General features: G+C 41.4%; 1 protein-coding gene across 1 annotated transcript in view; it reads right to left on the minus strand.

The window, feature by feature from the left end:
- The window catches only part of CERS3 (ceramide synthase 3), an 85,939-nt gene that overhangs the window by 38,924 nt on the left and 26,367 nt on the right, over positions 1-20,648 (minus strand). The window contains exons 4-7 of the mRNA XM_037145884.2: positions 16,133-16,247; positions 7,680-7,798; positions 2,260-2,317; positions 1,277-1,327 (exon numbers count right to left, since the gene is read on the minus strand). Of these exons, the coding sequence (XP_037001779.1) occupies positions 1,277-1,327; positions 2,260-2,317; positions 7,680-7,798; positions 16,133-16,247 (343 nt within the window). The remainder of the gene's footprint in view (positions 1-1,276; positions 1,328-2,259; positions 2,318-7,679; positions 7,799-16,132; positions 16,248-20,648) is intronic.

Raw genomic sequence — 20,648 nt, forward strand, 5'->3', positions numbered from 1 at the left:
ACTGTCAGCTGATTTCTCAAAAGAGACCTTCAGGCAAGAAGGGGCTGGAAAGAGGCATTCCAAGTCATGAAAACCAAAGACCTACAACCAAGATTGCTCTATCCAGCAAAGTTTTCATTTAAAATGGAAGGACAGATAAAGTGCTTCTCAGATAAGACCAAATTCAAGGAGTTCATCATCACCAAGCCCTTATTATATGAAATGTTAAAGGGACTTATCTAAGAAAAAGGAGATAAAAAATATGAACAGTGAAAGGACAGCAAGCTCACAGTTATTAACAACCACACCTAAAACAAAAGCAAACTAAGAGGATAGCTAGATCAGGAGTGGAAACATAGAAATGAAGATCACATGGAGGGTTAGCAACAGGGGAGTGGGAGGGGGAGAAGGTACAGAAAATAAGTAGCATAGACAGTAGATAGAAAATAGATGGGGGGGTAAGAATAGTAGGGAAATACAGAATCTAAAGAATTTGAGACACGTGTTCATGAACTAAAGGGGGAAATGGTGGGGGAGGGGTATGCAGGGTGGAGGGGAATGGAGGGGGGAATAGAACAAATGTAATGGCATAATCAATAAAAAAGTTTTAAAAAATTAAGGCAAATGATAACATTTTAGACTAGCAAATCAAAGGGACTTCTTCAGCCTGAAGGACGATAATTTCAGGAGGAAGCATGGAAATGCAGCATGCAAGGAACAGCATGGAAAGGACAATTTGGCTGATTTACAAAACAATAATAGCAGTGACTTGCAGGGTTTTAAATATTTGAAAGAGGAATAGGAAGAGGGTATATGGAATATTCTAATGACCTTACAGTGACTAGAAAGGGGTTAGGACACTAATTTATATTAATTCTAATGATTCAAGGATGTATATGGTAATCTCTAGGATGATTATTAAAATAATAACAGTATGCATAACTGAAAAACTATATAAGAAAAGAAGTGGAATAATGATATGTTTTAAACTTGACTGTCCTATAAAAAGTAAAGAAGAGAATTTTAAAAAGGAAATGCATTAGGTGGCATAAATAGAAAATAAAATAGTAAGAAGGTGAATTTAAACTCAAATACATAATTACATTAACTGTAGACAAACTAGCAGAATGAGACAAATGACAGGTCAAGAATAAGGACTCGGTCAACCCCAGCACAGAAAGAGACAAAGGACTGGACAGGAGCTGACAGAAAGTAGGAACAGGACTCAGACCTGACTCAGGATGACGCAAAGGGCCTGCTGGACAAAGTAGTGAGGGACAGCGTCGGAGGTCCTTACCTGTCTGGGGTAGCCATTCCACACCTCCCAGAGGTCATACACCCAAGGTTTCTGTAAAAAACAAGGAACCGAGAGAAAAAAATTAGTGTGTCAGAATCAAAGGCTGTCTTCAGCAGAAAACGTAAGCTGTTCCTGATGTCACTGATGGGGAGCAAACAGGCACAGCTGGCTGCATCTGTGTCACCTTCGGGAGCTCCCGCTGCACAACTCTCCCTCTGTAGGTATTCACACACATTCCCAAACAGTTGACACACCCGGGACAGTTGAGACTTCCAGTGGGTCTGGGACCAAAACCAGGCCCATCTTACAGTGCAAATTATCTCAGACAAATGCCTCTTCTACCAAAATAATTTCTGAGCCAATTTCTGCTCCTGTAGCAATAAAACACCTTCAGAGAAATGAACAGTCTTGAGAGAAGTCTCTAAAACCTGGCTACCTTTTATTTTTCTACAAACAATTTACTATTAAGTTTATAATCACTTGATGAGGTAATCATTTAATAATTATTTAAACAGACAATGCAAAGGGTAAGGAGAAATGTAGTTTTTGATGGGCAAGTAATGAAAGCCTTCACAGCACAAGCGGCATTTGGTATGAGCCTAGCTGGAATTTGACAGGTAGAGAAAGATGGGAGCAGCGAGACACTCCTGGGCGGAGGGGGTAAAGGGTGCTAAAACCCCCAAGTAGGGGTGTACCAGGTATGGTCAGTGGTTCATCAGTAAGCTGGTTTAGTTGGTGCTTGAGTTGCACAAGGTGTGGAAATAGGGAGAGATTAGGTTTAAAAGTTAACTTTGCAAGTGCAAAGCTTAGTGACAGCTTCGAAGGACAGACTGAGATGTTGCTACTTCTCTAGGCATTAGAGGGGATAGGGGTTTAAGACCTGATCATCTTCTTGAACGTATTATATCCTAAGAAAACCAAGGGCAGGAATTTTTTTAAATGAATGACAAGTCCCAATCGAAGATATCAAAAACACAACTTACATCATAGAGAAATGCGACTCCAGCAACAGTAATCACTAAGTAAAATGCAAATCGCCAGCTGCCAAAAGAAAGAAAAGTCTTGTAAAGGTGATGGACATTTGAGGAGAAAAATTCTTGGCGGCACAAAAAAACACACTCTGGAGCCAAACAAATCTAAGTTGAGGTCTTAACTCTGCCACTTACTAAATGGCTATGGCTTTATGGAGGTCACTTAGCCTCCGGGAGCCTCAGTCTCTTCATCTGTAAAATGGAAACAATGAAACTGGTCAAAATGTAAAAAAATTTAAAATAACTTATGAAAAATACTGGTCATGGTGTCTAGTGTGAAGTTAGCAACAATAAGTGGGACTTATCATTATCTTTATTCATTATTATTATGCTTAGCCCAGTTCCTGACACACAGTAAGTGATGGTTTGATGTCAGTATTATCGACAAATCATTTATTTCATCCCCATTTATTTCCCAGTGGAAAGGTTTCTATGTGGGCCAGACTATCTGGCCTCTGAAAAGCATATTTTGAAAGGTTATCTTTTTCTTATGTCTGGAGGAAGACTATAAATTAAGAGACTTTGAAGACATTTCACCCAATTGTAATGCATGGGTCCCATTTAGATCCTAATTCAAATAAACAAACTATAAAGGAGATTTGAGATAGTTAAGGAAATATGAATATTGATTACTTGCTGTTATAAAACAAAATTTTAAAGGTATGATATTGGTATTACAATTATGTTTAAAATTACTATGGTATGTATCTTTTAGAGATATGTATATATTAAAGTATTAACAGATAAAATCATATAATGTCTGATACCTGCTTCAAAAATGATCTTCAATAATAATTGGACAAAGGCAGTTAAAAGGTACCAACTTCTAGTTACAAGATAGGCACCATATCATACATTATATCCCATACATTGCTATGTGGTATATTTGAAAGTTTCTACGAGTAGATCCTGAAAGTTCTCATCACAAGGAAACAAACCTTTCTTTTTTCTTTTTGAATCTGTATAACATGATAGATATTAACTAAACCTATGGTAATCATTTCACAACATATGTAAGTCAAGTCATTATACCACATACTTAAATGCACACAGTGCTGTATGTCAACCACACTCAATTAAACCGAACAAAGAATAGCTGTGGTGGGGAAGAAAAGCAGGCAGGGCACAGATGACAGAGCACTGCCTAAGTTGACATTGACTAAAGTCAGTGACAGACGCAGAGCATGCACAGTTCATTCCACTAGTGTTTCTCCTTCAGAATGTGGTCACAGCTTTACAGTGACATTTTTAACAAGTACTGCTATTCTATCTAACGATTGTTGAAATAATGACAACAACATTAAAAATAATATTTCTTCCTCACATTTGTCTGGTGCCATGCCTATAAGCTATGAGAGAGAGGAGTGTGGGCTCACTCCCACCGGGTGATGGGAGGGACACCAGGCTCACAGAGGCCGGGCCATTTCCCCAGCTCCCACGGCTGCACAGTAACAACTGAGACAGCACAGGTCTTTGGACCCTGCATCTAGCATAACGTGTCCCGAACATTATCATATAAGCTCAATGACAGCTTTTCTTCATGGCTTGTTTCCAGAGATTAAAAAAGAAGTAGGGTTCAATTGCTCAGAAAGTTGAACCGTGAAAACACCCAAAGGGCATTTTATATAGTGAGCTGGTTGAGACCTGTTCTCACAAGACTTGTTTAGTGCTGGCCCAGCTTAGGCCCATGCTTAGCTGCACAGGGCTTTTCCTGGGCTTCCTGACAATTGCAGCCAAGCAAGAAGCACAGAAACAAGGAGCCGGTAAGACCTGCAGCCCCAAAGGCAGCCTTAAGTCGGTGGCACATCTCCTAGCCTGTGTTTCTGAAGCATGCACTGACCTCTTGACCTAGTGCCAGGCGCTGTGCTAAGCACACATGTATGTGCCTCATTGCATGTTTTTCTTCAGCACAAGCTCATGAAGGAGGTGGCTGGTTCTCACAGGTAGATAAAATGAGTGCTGAAGGACACTGAGGCCGAGAGACGTCACCTAACTTATCCAGGTTATACAGAAACAACCAGATCCAAGAGTAAAACCCCATTTTCCATCTTTCTGGACCAGTCCTAGCAGGTTTCACCACACTATACTAGGGCTTCTCAAAGTGTGCACCCAGGACCCCTGACATCAAAATGTTGTCACAATAACACTGAAATAGTGTTCACCCTTTGCTCTCACTCCCTCACAGGTGTCTAGTGGACACTTCTAGAGGGCCCATGGGGTGTGATCGTATCGTTGCTCAAAGAGCTGATGAATTGTGTCATTCATATGTTTTATAAACATCTGTTTTCATTTCTAATAGTGTAACTATCGGTAGGTAAGACACGCATGAGCAAATGCTCTTTGGGGTCTTTAATAGTTGTTAAGACAACAAAGGGGCCCTGAAACCAAAGTGGATGAGAATGGATACACCTCCCTAATAACAAGATGAATGATGGCGTCCTGTCGATGCCATCTTACTTAATTCCAAAGAATGTAAAGTAGTAAAAGTCGCCCCCACCCCAGGCAAGGCTCAGATAAAAATAATTGTGTGTGTATGTGTGGTGGGGGAACTCTTGGAAAAATAATCCAGGAAAGGACAACTTGGGCTTAGATGGTGAAAGATGAGACCGCAGGGTGGAATCTGGGCAGAACTGGACAGACTGAACTCAGACCAGCAGTGAGAGGAGCTGCAGGTGCGGGGCTGCAGTGGGAGAGGCAGACGGAGAGGGCAGTGGGCCTGCCTGGGCCAGCCCTCACTCCAGCACTGGGGGAGATCCCTGCCTAGATACATATGAGCCATTACCACGTATTTTTACTGCACATTGCTAAATGAAAATCATATTTTAAAAAGAAAAGTGATCAGCTAATATGGAATTTGACCTAAAAATAAAGGATCCACTGTGGATTAAAACCCTTAAATGATGTGGAACAGGATTTAGGAATCATAATTAAAGAAACTAAGTAAATAACACCCGGAAGTGAAGGTGCCTGGAGCTAATCTATCCTGTACTTAAGGTGTTTGTGGCTAATCCACCTTGATATCACAGAGGAGTGCCTGCCTCCGGGAGCATGATTTGTAAGGACTCGGTGTTTAGAAGCTCCTGAGATTTCCACAGCACTGGGTACCTCTTGCTAAGATCAAAAAGCACATCCCAGAGCTGATGGAACAAAGTGCCGTTCCTATACAATTAAGGTTGGCAGGTTGGCATTTTGCTTTGGTCTACTAATTTAGTCCATGACAACTTTTAACAGTTATCTGAATTAGAGAAACTTTGGGACATTGCTAAAGAATAAGATAAACCTTAAATCCGATGTGGTGGTCCACTCCTGTTTCCTAAATACTTGAATAATTTCCTGCTTTGTGCTTCTGCCTTACTTGAAACAGGCTGCCTTCAAATCATACTTTCTCTTCTTATGTAAATCTGATGCATTCTTCAAGGCCCAGCTTATGTCTGATGTCCTCTAAGAAGCCCTTCCCTAATGGTTTGGCCCTATGGAGGCCAGATCCTCTGAAAGCTCACAGCACATCTACACTTGACCGTGGACTGCAGGTGTAGAGGCCCGTGTGCCACTGGGGTGGAGTCACAATAGATGCTGTGGTTTCATAAATGATAGTCTCATCTTCCTGATGAGCTCTCCAGGCCCGTGACCATGCCTTCCACTTTTTATTCCCTATAAAAATCCCTCCCCACAATGTAGGACAGCGCTGTGTACAGAGAAGATAGTCAATGTAACCCTCTGCATTGCCAGACCAATTATGGCAACTCAAAATTCCCTTGTGTAACCTGAGCTCTGCAGCCAACTTTCGGTGAGCTTACTGACGGCCAGATTCCCAAATGCTGAGCCCTGGGACTCAGTTACCTGACACAGCAGGTTCTCTGCTTTGCTTGCTAAGAAGAGCATTAGATGGTGGGGCAGGGAGGAGGGTAGAGTGGTGGAGAAGAGCATCAGAAAAGGAGTCAGAAGACCCAAATACCACAGCCCTGCCAATAGCCAGGTAGCCCTGAGCAAGTGCCTGAAACTAGATGGACATGCAGTTTCCCATTTCTTAAACCTTCCTTGACTGCCTCCCACCACTGCTGGGGGGATCAGTGATTATTTATAAACTGCAAAGCCCTATGACATACAGGAAATTAGCAGAGAATTTCACTGGCGTACGATTCAGCAGATAATCAGCCCCTGCCTGGGGACTTGAAGATAAGACTCACATGCCAGAAAGAAGGAATGAAGGACAGGGGAAAACAGGAAGATGTACAAGGAGACTAGCTCCACTCTGGAGTGCTTTGTGGTGACGATGCAGAGAGATGCCCTCATCCAGGTTCACATCAGCATGAACATGAACCAATCTCTCAAGAGCTAAAATCAGAGAGAGGCAGTTAGAAAGAAACCAGGCCACATACCTCCAGCCACGATGGGAAAGGCAGCAGAAGTGTGTGATGAGGAGTGTCAACCTGAAGTGTCTGTGCCTCTTAACATGACCGTTTCCCAGCTAGATGACAGCACTCAGGAGGCCATTGAAGGCTCTGCTTATTTACCTGAGAGTCTTCTGTCAGCTTCCTATCTATTTCACCATGAAAACAAAATGGCCTCCTGAAAGTCCCTAGGCAATGTGAGGACCTCAACAAACAGGTGGAAAGAAGGAATGCTATCGGCATGTAGAATGCAACATCAGACACAACCCAACTCACATGCATTGGTCTGACTGTAAGGAAGAGGAACCAAGATGTCCATTTTGGCCACCAAAAGTGGGTGGCCTATATACTACTACAGTATTCTTCAAGAGAGAAAAACAAACAAACAAACAAAAGAAAGATCTCAAGTAAAACCAAAAGAAGTACAGGGCAGTTCACTGTTCTCAGAGCATATTCAAAGTAGTGAGCTCTGGCAAAATTCCCCCTCCGTGTCCCAGCCCACCTGCACCCCCGCTGAGCCACTTGGTGCACCCACAGGACCTGGCTTCCCAGTCCATAGGCAGGGTTGGGGAGCAATGAGCCCACTGAGACAGAAGGAAGTCCTCTCCGTGTTATGGGCAGAGAACAGACATTCTCTGCTATTATAATGTGCTATAACAATTACAATGTGATTGGAAACAAGTGATAAAGTCTAGTGAACTGGGGCCAATCCCTGCTCTAGAAAAAATAAACACCAGTTAAGACATTTTTATGATTTTTCTGGACTTCAAGATAAGAACATAATATCTCCTGCTCATCCTAGAGAGATTATAGTTTTCCCCGTTTCACAGAGAAGAAAGCTCAAGCACCACTGTAAACTGGAGACTAGTCTAAAACACCCGCCTGGTAAGGGACAGAGCTGGGTGCCAACCCGTCTCAGAAAGAGACAACCATCCAGCTCCACATAAAACTGCAGCACTTCAGAGGTCTGACTGTCCTTACCAAGCTTCCTGGAATTTCTTCATCCTGCAAGGCCTCTCTAGGTTCCGCCGACCCCGAAACCATCTTTCAACCTGGCGCTCTGTCAAGTTACACTTCTTTGCCAGTCCATAAATATCAGTCTGAAAAGGGATGAAACAAATGAATGAGTGATAAAGAGCAGAGTCAGACTGGCAGGCAGTCAAGAGACAGTGAGATTGGATTACGAGAGCTCGTGTACTGGAAAGGAGAAAAATTCCTCCTCCAACTTGGGCCAGAGAGTTCACCCCATTTGCGCGTGAAAACTCTCTCTCTCTCTCTCTCTCTCTCTCTCTCTCCCTCACACGCACACACATAATCTCTAAATAGAGGAAATGTTAGTATCCCAGAACTCTGAGTTACTAAGAAAGATCAAGTCTTTATAAGTTGGTAGCAACCCACACGTTCAGGTTGCATACATGAGCTCATTCATCAGCTCAATTTTCATTCAGAGCCTCTTAGGTACCAGGTAGAGTCTAAGATGCCAGTCAAACCCACTCTCTTCATTTTTTCCTATGAGCAAACAGAGTTACAGTAATTGCATAAGACCTGAAGTTAGTAGCAAACTGAGGACTAGAACTTAGGCTAGTACACATTCTGTTATTTTATATGATCTTTCTAATAGCTCCAAAACATATTGCAGGAAAAACTCACACAGGTGCTGGTCATCACTTTCACATTTAATCATATGTAGTGCCTATTTCAACCTGATCTGAAATAGTTCAGATCATAAAAAATGATTGCAGAATATAAAAATGGTGGTTGCTTCTCTTCTGGGAAGCAATTATATATTATGATTTTATTTACTTTACTTTTTTAGAGAGGAGAAGGGAAGGAGAGAGGGAGAGAAACATCCATGTGTAGTTGCCTCTTACGGCCCCCCACTGGGAACCTGGCCCACAACCCAGGCATGTGCCCTGACTGGGAATCAAACCAGTGACCCTTTGGTTTGTAGGCCGGCACTCAATCCACTGAGCCACACCAGCCAGGGCCAGAGTGGTGTTTTAAGTTGTAGCCTTTCAACACAGGCATTTTTTGAATGTTAAACCTACAATACTTTCCACTTCAACAATGAAAAATAAGCTCTGTAATTTTTTTTAAGCACCAGCTTTCTTGACCTTTCATTTTCTAATATAAATAGAAGAAATATTTTCCTCTTAACTTTACCATGAGAAAAATAAAATTCTATAAAACGGACCCTCAGCTTCAATGTTGAGGAAATAAACAGAAGCCACCTGGACACAGCAAACAGAAATACCCCTGCTTTGTCCCCAAGGTGTAGCTGGGACCGCACTCTGGCTGGTAAGTCCCAGAGTGGAGGTGTAGGCCCAGAACTCCAGTGTGACATCACAAGGTTTTCTTAATGTTGATCAATACCTCAAAGTAAATTTAAACCAATTGTGCACCAGCATTGTGAGGGCCAAACAAAGCCTGCCCCTGGCCTGATGGCTGGAGACCTGAGAGTGTGTGACCAGTAACCAAGCTTGTGCTGTGTTATTATTGTGTGTTGTTTGTATAATGGCTCAGGTACTCAGTGCAACAGTAGGTAAAATTCATAAGGAAGCTCTCAGGCTGAGACTGGCAAAGGACTAACAGCAGCTTCCACATGCCTGCTAAAATGTGGGCCTATTCCTTAACCTGCAGAGAAGAAAGGCAAAAACAAAGCAAACAGGATGCAGCCTGTCTTACACTGTTTCCCTGCACATCACCCTCCCCAGTACCTTGTTACTGATAGGCCGGCAGTTCACTGGTTGTTGTTTTGTTTTGTTTTTGTGTTTTAGAGGAAACTGAGTTGGCAACTACTCATTGGTGCCTACTTCTTGCAGGCATTTTGCCAGGCTTTGGAGATCTAAATAAGCAAGACTTTACTTCTCAGGGTAAAGTCTGTCTGGGGAGGAAGTCAAAACTAAAACAAAGAAGTCTAATAAGATAGGCCAAGTGCCACGAGTGGGGAAGATTAGGGCACCACATGACCTAGCCTTATGTCAGCAGTTCCCAGAAGTTACACTTAAGCTGAACCCTGGAAATGCCCCAAGAAAGAGAGGATGAGGAAGAAGAGTATTTTGGCAGGGGGGCTAGCATGTGAGGGTGAGCGGAAACACTTGGAAAACAGAAAGAGGCCTTACAGTGCACAATTCTACAAAGAGGAGAGAAAGAAAGATGTGGCCAGAGTCACATCAAAGGTGGCCTTGTCTGGAATTGATCTTGTGGGTTATAGGCTGCTTGTGTTTTTACAGTCTCCTGTTGCAGCCTGCAAAGAAGGCAGGAGCTGGATGAGATAAGGCGGGGGCCGTGTCCCAACTGCCCTTTGGCTCTAGGCCTCTGCTCCTCCGTACCGGCAAAGAGGGCCTGGCGCACCAGGCTGGACGAGTTTGGAGAGTGCACCACGCTCATCACACTCCCTCCCAGAGAGAAGAGCACAGCGAGTAGAGGGGCAGGAGAACACAGCTGGCAACCTGGCAACCAGAAGCAGCAGGTGCACTTCTGCCACTTCCCAGCCGTGCAGCCCTGAGTGCCACCCTCTGAGCCCCCCGTGCAAGAGGGGTAGTAACAAAGAGTATGCTCGCTTGCTGCCTCCCAGGAGTAGTTAGGGGACTGGGGCCTCCTGGATGTGAACGTGTTATGTGAATTGTCACCTGCTGTGCTAGTCCTGTTGATGATGGCTGAAGGCAGAAGGGAGACCATGGGCAAAACCATTTGAGAAGATGTGCTCTTCTGCTTCTAAATTAATCGCAAACGTGAACAAATCCCCCAAACAGAGGGCATAATTCAAACTCTGTTGCTTGGTCCATAGCAGGATGTATTCTGAAATGCTGCTGTACTATACTCTATACATTCTTAGGCAGAAGTGGCCAAGGGTCTAGCCTGACTGGTTTAAATGCTTTCCTCACTCAGTCATCCAGAAAGATGTGGTGGGCAGAGCTCTACTCACTAGTGGCAGGCACCATGCTAGGCACTGGAGATTTAGCAGGGAGCAAAGCAATGTCCCTGCCCTCCAAATGGAGTCTTCCCAGGTCTGAGAACAATGTTATTATCCCATCATGTCTACAGAGGGCTGCTTAGCAAATGCATCTAGAAGACAGGAATAGAACAGGACTTGAAGCATTTTTTTCTGTTTTGCAGCACAGATTAATCTGGTTGAAAGTCAGTCTTGGCAATACTGGCTCATCCACTACAATGGTATTGAGCAGGATAGAGCTCCTCTTGTAAACAAGTCTCTAGAAGTGTTTTCTTTCACTGACACATGAAATGAGCATTTATTCAAGGCCTACAATGAACAGAAAATTGTGTAGCTGTTATGGAAACAAGCATAATTAAGAGACAAATGATGTTCCCTTAGGACAATTTGAGTTGTGAAGACATGTTTAAAAACACTCCTGTAGAAGTCAGTATGAGAGATACAAACTGAGTATCCACTGTATGTCAGGCACTGTTCTAAGTACTCAACTCAATCCTCACGACAGTCCTGTGAGATAAGCATTAGTATCATGCTCAATTCACAGCGGGGGCAACTGAGGCACAGAGAGGTTAATCTGCCCACCTCCACACACATTCTGCAGCATAGCCAGACTCTGGACTGCAACGTCTGGCCTCACGATCCATATTTTTAGCTTCAGCACTGCAGAGGGCCTCTGGTATGGCCTGGCGGAAGAGCCCTGAGTTGGGGAGAAGAGGCACCTCCGCAGGCACTTCGTCTGCTTGACAGAAACCCTCCGGGAGTGCAGAGGGACGACCCGACCTCTTTGGCTCTCACATGTCTCACCTATAAATTAAACTGAACTAAAGAGCTTTTTGCTCTAAAAAGTTTGGACCAGTGAATGAGACAAGCTAGCAAAGTAGAATGCCCTCATGAACCGTAATACTGGGTTTTCTGTCAGTCTCACAGCATCACGTTTTCTTGAAATCTCTCCCAGAGCTACAGACTTATTTTTCTGCATCAGTTCTCATTGCAGTTTTGCTGAGGGGGAGGGCTAGATCATCAGTTCTGCCATTACTCCATTTTATCAATAGCAGAGTCATTGATCTGTTGGCCAGAGCTGTTGGTCTGTTATCATGGCTCTCTCCCAATACATCTTGAAGTTGTTATTGAAATATATATAAAGAGAGACATAAACACATATATAAATAATGGACACACATCTGCACATACACAGGCACAAAAGAATTGTGCAAAATCATGGCTCACAACTCTCATGGGAAGATGACGTGCATAGCATTTTGGGGCCTCGGTAATACCATGTTATACCCTTCTGTGCTAACCAGCCCAGAATTGATACTGTATATACTGAAATAGCTTTGTTTCTACTGGTGCAGCCCATCACAGCTGAAGAAGCGTCCTCTGGTCTGCGTACACCATTGTTTTAGTAAGGGCATGTGTTACCCACATGTATTACCACTGCAGCATTCTGCCATGATAGCTTCGAGATACTTTGAGGTCATACCCATACCTTGAAACAGTGCAAAATTTTTTTCAGTTCCCCGGACAACTTGTTTTCCCTCTGCCAAATTTATGGCTGTCTGTATGACAAAATACAGACAAAATGCTATTTGTATGACATTGGCCAAGTTAATGCGGGAGGTATTATGAGATTATTTTGTTTCCACATCTGAAATTACTATTAAGTCATGTCCTTTGCCTTCCTCTATTATAGTCTGTCTTCCCAAATTCCAGTGCTTGTAATCTATGGGCATTTTTTGGACAACTTGTTATCTTGATCTGTTATGCAAATACTGCTTCAATTTTACAATCTGCAAGCAACATAACTTAGAAATCTTAATTATTTTCCTTTATCTTCTTGGTTTGGGGTTGGCGTATACCATTTCTGCTTTGACCTGATGCAAATGTGCACACCATACATATTGAGTTAGACCAATTACTACAGTTGTTCTAGCCTTTGAAACACGCTTCTAATATTCTACGAACAGGTGAAGCAGTCACTTGGTCACTACAGGAACGGTGCTGGTCAGGGGGCCGGAGGGGCCAGGTTCCCATTATAATTCAGCTGCTAATCATGTTCCTCAGACAGCTCATTTCCTCTTATAAGGGCTTAGTTTCCCCACCTCAGTTATGAAGGAAAAAGATTACCTAATCCCTAAATCTCTTTCAGCTTTTCTTAGTTTTTTATTTTTTTAACTGGCACATGGCTACTATCTCTCCATAGCAAGGAAACTTGACGAAGACCAAATTTTCTGCATAATTTTAAATGTCCTAGAAAGTCGACTTGAAGCTCTTGCTGTAGCAAGCCCAGCAGGTAACTGGTAGCACAGCACTGGCTTTCACATTTTTTAAAAATTTTTTTATTGATTATGCTGTTACAGTTGTTCTATTCCCCCCTTCATTCCCCTCCACCCTACCCCCCCCATCCCCACCATTACCCCCCCTTTAGTTTATGACCATGTGTCTCAAGTCCTTTAGATTCTATATTTCCCATGCTATTCTTGCCCCCCATCTATTTTCTATCTACTGTCTATGCTACTTATTTTCTGTACCTTCTCCCCCCCTTCTACTCCTCCCACTCCCCTGTTGCTAACCCTCCTTGAGATCTTCATTTCTATGTTTCCACTCCTGATCTAGCTGTCCTTTTAGTTTGCTTTTGTTTTAGGTGTGGTTGTTAATAACTGTGAGTTTGTTGTCCTTTCACTGTTCATGTTTCTTTAACTTCTTTTTCTTCGATAAGCCCCTTTAACATTTCATATAATAAGGGCTTGGTGATGATGAACTCCTTGAATTTGATCTTATCTGAGAAGCACTTTATCTGTTCTTCCATTCTAAATGAAACTTTTGCTGGATAGAGCAATCTTGGTTGTAGGTCTTTGGATTTCATGACTTGGAATACCTCTTTCCAGCCCCTTCTTGCCTGTAAGGTCTCTTTTGAGAAATCTGCTGACAGTCTGATGGGGACTCCTTTGTAGGTGACTGTCCCCTTAGCTCTTGCTGCTTCTAGGATTCTCTCCATTTTAATTTTGGCTTATGTAATTATGCTGTGCCTTGGTGTGTTCCTTCTTGGGTCCAACTTCTTTGGGACTCTCTGAGCTTCCTGGATTTCCTGGAAGTCTATTTTCTTTGCCAGAGTGGGGAAGTTCTCCTTTATTATTTGTTCAAATAAGTTTTCCACTGGTGGCTGTGCCTTTCCCCCTTCTGGTACCCCTATAATTTGGATGTTGGAGCGTTTAAAGATGTCCTGGAGGTTCCTAAGACTCTCCTCATTTCTTTGTATTCTTGCTTCTTGACTCTTTTCTGTTTGGCCATTATTTGCTTTCTTCTGGTCCACTCTATTGATTTGAGTCCCAGTTTCCTTTTCATTGCTATTGGTGTCCTGTGCAATTCCATTCATTTCAATTAGTTTTGCCTTCATATATTTGTCTAATTTGTGGCTATAATCAACCAGTTCTGTGAGGATCCTGATCACCAGTGTTTTAAACTGTGCGTCTGAGAGTTTTGCTATTTCTTCATCGCTTAGATTTGTAGGCTCTGGGGCTTTGAGATCTTCTTGAGCCATTTTTGGTCTGTTCACACCCTTTAAGTGTGAGGAGTGGCGCCTTGGACTCCCAGGTCGCTGGGTTGTGATGCTATATGTGGGGGCGTGGTCAGCGGGGAAATGGCGGTGCCCTCTGCTGTTTCGTGCCACTGGGTGAGGAGCAGAGCCTTAGGTGGTTCACCAGGGCCTGGCCACTCAGAGTCGCTGGGTTATGACGCTGTATGTGGAGGTGGGGTCAGAGCAGGGAAATGGCGGCGCCCTCCGTGCCGCTTACTGCGGGGACCCGCCGGGTCGCGGTCCAATGGCCCACTCCCTTGCTTGTCTATCCGAGCACAAATGTGCGACCCCAGTCAACCCGCAGCCCTGCTCCCTTGCTGTTTCCCCCGCGGTCGCTCACTTGGTCGCTTGCTCCATCGCTCGCTAGGTCCAACCCTGCGCCTGGATTCCGCGTGCCTGAGTTAGTCTGACCGAGTTTTCCTGTGCAACCCCGCTCCATCAGCTGCTGGTTTCGCCCCTTACCGGTCAGGCTGAAGAATTTGTTGTTAACAGACTTCCGAAAAGTTCAATTTTCTGTGTTCTGACTATGTTTTCTGTTGCTAATATTTAGTTGTCTCTGAACTTGGTTGTGTGAGAAGGCACGGCTCATCCACCTATGCCTCCATCTTGGCCAAAGTCTGGCTTTCACATTTTATACAAGCTATTACCAAAGTTAGTTACTCTCCAATAGAAACTGAGAAGAATAAGGACCTCCTGAAAGAGTCCTAATTTTTCATAAACATAGCTCAGTCATTTCCCTTTTGAAAGATGCTAACAATGACGCTCAGGCATTACTTTTTCTAGTGGAAACAGCAATATTTAGATGAACAACTGCACTCTTTTAGAGCACATGGAAATAAAGAAGAACATGTGGAGATAGCGTGTCAGACTGTCCTCATTTTAGAAAAAGGAGGAAGTCAGATACCGATGCTGAAGGTAGAACAAGTTCAAGATTCTGGTTGGCCACAAGCAATTCTGGACACTCTGCCTCATGCTCTATGGTGTGGCCTCAGTGGGCCTTCTTTTGGCAAGAAGCCCACCTGCCCAACAATAGGCAATGTCATAGAAGCAACGGAATTCAGCCCCTTAAAATTCCAACAATCCTAAAACTATGTTAAGGTACACTTTTGACTTTTAAAATTATTAGTGATAACTGTCTACATTCATCATAGAGGGCCTGCCACTTTTGGGGAAGGTTTTTATCTCATCTGTCCTTTAATTGTGGAGGTATAAGATAAAGAAACTAGCCCTGCCTGGACACTATCTTTTTAAACTGTTAGGTCAAAAGCTTGCTCTATGGTACGTAGACATGCAGGACACTGCAACATTTCACGAAGGACGTCCTGCATTGTGAGGAGAGTTATGACTTCTCAAAGTTCTGTCTCCAGGGAGCAGGCAGGGGCAGAGCATATTTCTGAGTGTATTGCAGCCTTGGATAAAATGAAGTGTCCATTGCATGAAAGTTGCCACAACAGTCACTTTCCTAGTGTGTGTGATGTATATGGGTGGTGCCACCATCATCTTAAGTGTTAGCTATGGGCTATTCTGCCTTAATAGTAATCTTTTTTTTAATCAGCACAGTGCATACGAGCATATCCTGCCATTAAAAACTAAATTTTGACCTTCATCTCAACTTACAGCATTAATTGTTAGTGCCGTAACTATTAATTGTTAGTGCTAAACTATTGTGTACACTAGAGTTGTATACAACAGTTAAGCTATTAACATTTGTTATTTTATATTATAACATTTGCCATTTTATATTATGCTTGGAATGCTATAAAACCTATCAATAGAGAAAAATCCAAATGAATCATTTGCGAGTTAACTGGAACATTTATTACACAGATGAGGTAAGCCACAGATGACTGAAACACTAAAAAAGGAGATTTTTAAATCCAAAAGCAAAGGATTTATACTTACTTGAGATGGTTGCCTTGTGGAATGTTTGAAAAAGTTCTCTAAGACAGGGTTTAGTATAATCTTTCGAACTTCCTCTTTAATGCCAAATGCTTTTGCTAGAGGTGTGGCAATAAACCTAGAAAAATATGAAAGAATGTAAATTCAAAGTCTGATAATGAATCCACAATGACACCAGAAAACCCAGGTTGTAACTTCAGATTCCAAATGAAGGCTCCATCACTGGTTCATGCTGTGATTGGACTACCTACAGAGAAGCTCAAGGTGAACGAATTCTGAGACCTTTTATATAAGTGATAACTTGGTAAAATATTTGCACAGCTTTAAAACCCATTCTGTGTAAATCCAAATATATTTATACACAAGATCCAGGAATTGGGATAAGATGATCCACTTAAGAGTTTTATTTTTACGATCCCTAGAGATTAAAAATTTTTTAAAGGTTTGATATTAAGTCTTATTTGGTGATATTATCTTATGGAAATCACCACATTCCTTTCTGAAGTTCTAACTTATGAGAAATGTCATACTCTTGGAATGGGGAATATCCATACCACCCGTCATACTCGACGGGTAGTATGGAAAGTATATTTAACTTTATGAGTAACTGGTGCATTGTTTTCCAAAGCAATTGTGCCATTTGGCATTTCAACCAATAATGTGCCAGAGTTCCAGTTACTTCATATCCCTGCCAACACTTGGCATTGAGACTTTTTAATTTCAGCAGGTCTACTCGGTGTATAGTGGTTTTCATTGACTTTTTTACTGTAATTTTTATTATTTCCTAACTTCTACTTGTTTTAAGTTTGGATTGCTCTCCTCTTTTCCCCCAGTTCCCCTAAAATAGGTCAAATTATTGATTTGAGATCTTTTTTTCAATTACAAATATTTACAGCTATAAATTTCCTTCTAAGCACTGCTTTTGTTGCAACTCATCAATTTTGGCATAATGCTTTCTTTTTACTTCATCTCTGTACCTTCTAATCTACCTTGTGATATCTCCTCTGACCCATTAATTATTTAGAAGTATGCTGTTTAATTTCCACATATTTCTAATTTCCCAATGTCCTGTTATTATTTTTCATTTCATTATAGTCAGAAACCATATCATATAATTTCAATCCTTTTTCACATATGGAGGCTTGTTTTATGGCTTTATGTCTAGTCTGGAGAATATTCCTTGTGCTCTGGAGAAGAATGCATATTCTGCTGTTACAGGTGGTATGTCCTACACATGTCTATTATATTGACTTGATTTATAGTATGGATCGAGTCTTCTATTTCCTTGTTAATCTTCTGCATGGAAAGCAGTTGACAACTCTGCCTTAGCCTTCACTTCCAGTGCGCACAAAGCCTTGAGGTCATCCAGAGGTAAGAAATTAAGGTGTTCCCAGGTTTTCCATGAACATGTGGATAGCCCCAGCATGCCCAAAGCTCTACAAATTCAAACAGCCTCCGATTTCCAAGAATATGTCAGAGCTTTTCAAAGCTCCCTACGGACATCCTATTTCCCAGCTAAGCTTTCCCAAAGTTAACCAGTTGTCTCTAATTGTTTTAGACAAGCACCCCCAAGGAAAAGGCTTTTCTCAGTGGGCAGTTCTGAGTCAGGTCCCATAAAGACAGCCTGAGAAGAGGTGAATCATGTCTTCCAGGGAACCGCTAGATAGGCAGAGAGTGACAGTTCTCTGGCAATGATGCTTTGAAGGAGTTCCAACTTGGTTCCACTCCCTGCGATGGCTGCAAGGCTGCTGCTTTTCACTGAAACCACAGCTGCTGCTGGTGCTGCAAGGCTCTCACAGAGGTGCAAAGCGCAGGATGAGAACAGGGCAAGTGGGAATGCCACAAAAGCTTGCTTGGGTTTTTCTTAGAGTCGGCTGTTTTTCTTAAATAACACTCCCTGGGTTATTGCAAGCCTTTGGTTAATTCTGAATGCTGAAAAGTCGATTTTGACACTATTTGTTAGTTTTCTGATTGCTTTTATGGAGAGATTTTTAAGAGGTCCTTCACTCTGGCATTTTTGTTAACCTCCAGTGTGTAGTGGTTTTAATTTGATTTCTGCTAGTTACTTATTATGTTAAACATTTTTCATATATTCCTTGCCATTTACATATCTTCTTTGGTGAACTATCCACTCAAATCTTTTGCCCATTTTTAAAATCATTATTTCTTTGTTTATTAGTGAGTTACATGAGTTCATTATACATTCTCAATTTAGTCCTTCAGCAAACATATGTTTTTCATATATTTTCTCCCAGTCATGGTTTGTCTTTTCATTTTATGTATCCATCTTTTTAAAATAAATATTAAGGCACTCCTTGCATAGTATATAATTTACCCTTTTCAAGTATACTACTCAGTGATTTTTTTAAAGATAATTTACCAAACTGTACAATCATCACCATGAATCACCTGTAGAATATCCTCATCACCTTAGTATGATCCCTCATGCACGTTTACTGTTAGCCCTGTTTTCCCACACCACGGCCCCATGTAATCACTGATCTATGTCTGTCTTTGTAGCTTTGACTTTTCTGGGTACTAAATGGACTCACACAATATATGGTTGCTTAGATCTGGCTTCCTTCACTAGGTCTAATGTTTTTGAGATCCATCCATATATTTGGATGTAATGATATTTAGAGTTAATTCCTTTTTCTTGCTCACTAATAACCCATTGTATGGACATACAAACATTAACAATGTCTTTCAAAGAGCAAACATTTTAGCTATTACCAAAAGAAATAAAAGCACATGCCCGACAAATGCTTATGCTCGAATGTTCATAGCAGCTCTATTTGTAACAGCCAAAAATTGTAAACAATCCAAATTTCCATCAACTAATTAGAAGATAAATTAATTGTGGTATAACAACACAATGAAAGACTGCTCAGCAATGATAAAGAATCACTATACCCATAACAATATGAAAATATCTCAAAGCATTACACTAAGCAAAATGAACTCAGACACAAAAGATTGCAATCTATATGATTCCAGTTATAAGAAATCCAAAAAAGGCAAAATTGCACCAACAGAAGCATGTCAGTGATTGGCAGGAGTTAGTATTTAGGGAGGAGACTAACTGAATGAGGTACTGGGGAGTTTTTCAGCTGATTATGGTAATGGTTACATGACTATATATATTTGTCAAAAGGCATCAAATTTTGGATGAACTTTATTATGTATAAATCATATCTTAATAAAACTGATTTTTGAAGATAATAATAGGCCCCCATTCTTCCCTCAATTCTAACAAAGGCTCTATCTCCTGCCAGGCCAGTCTATTCTTATCCTGACTTAGGAGTTTCTGTGTTTGATTAAATGCTGGAAATTTTAGTTATGAATGATCATTTAGCCCTTCAATTCATTTTTTATAACCATAGGAGTTGAATAAAAATTTCCTAAGATAATCTGATAAAATGTACAAACCAATCCAACTTCCAGATGGACTAAGTGCTCCTGGAAATGGCCCATACATTTCAGAAACATATAAAAACAAACTAATTATGCACCAGATGTACACAGAGTCATGGGGATAGATCATAAAACACAGTGCCATACTTTAAAAAAAGCAGAAGAAACAGAATAAGGTCTTATCATCATACCACATGTCAACTAACAATACATACAACTTATATTTATGCACATGTTTTACTGAGTCATACAAACAAAAAGCCATCAAAAACATTAGAATCCAGCAGTGAGGGGAATGGGACTAGGAAATGGGGATAAAAAGTAATTAGTGAAAAAGTTCATTCAAATCAATCAATCAAAAGAGGTCTTACATAGACCAAAGACAGCATACTATGATCTGAGGAATATGATTAATTATTTCCCTCTTTGCATAAAAGGTCCAAATAAAACAAAAACTAAGATGTTCTTAAAACTAACAAAGTCTCAGAAAACATATCTGACAGGGTTTTGGATAAATAATGGAATTGGTTCATTTATCCAAACTACTAGTTGAAAATTTTTATTGGAGAACACACTTATTATTTTTACTAGTAGAATAACACAAATGCAAAATGGTTCAATATGGTCATGTTCTCAATCATGATCACTCAATGCTATCTCCTCAAATGTTCGAAATGAAGAAGTTAGGAAAAATGAAAAAGCAAAGCAGAATTGAGCCAAGAAGACTTACGCGGTAAGGGAATACAGCCAAATGAAGTATATAACATTCCCCTCTGAAGGGTCACGTGAGAATATGCATGTGGACAAGTATACGCAGTGGATAAACAGACATCCATAGCACACTTGCTGATATGAAGAACAAATCTATATTAGTTTCAACAAGAAAGAGAAATACGGTCTTGTTTTTTACATGTCCAGGCTTCGAGCACAGAAATAGCATTTTCCATAGGAGAGAGGAAATATATAAATACAGTTTTCTACTTCAGCATTATCCTTCCTTTCCAAATAAATCTAAAGAATCGATCACTTCACCTAATGAAGGTGTAAATAAATACAAATAGGTATGTAATTTAAAATCTATCTTGTAAAAGGAGAGAATAAAGCA

This window comes from Artibeus jamaicensis, unplaced genomic scaffold (genome assembly GCF_021234435.1).
Source record: "Artibeus jamaicensis isolate MK-2021 breed Jamaican fruit bat unplaced genomic scaffold, CSHL_Jam_final scaffold_612, whole genome shotgun sequence".
NCBI classification, from domain to species: domain Eukaryota; kingdom Metazoa; phylum Chordata; class Mammalia; order Chiroptera; family Phyllostomidae; genus Artibeus; species Artibeus jamaicensis.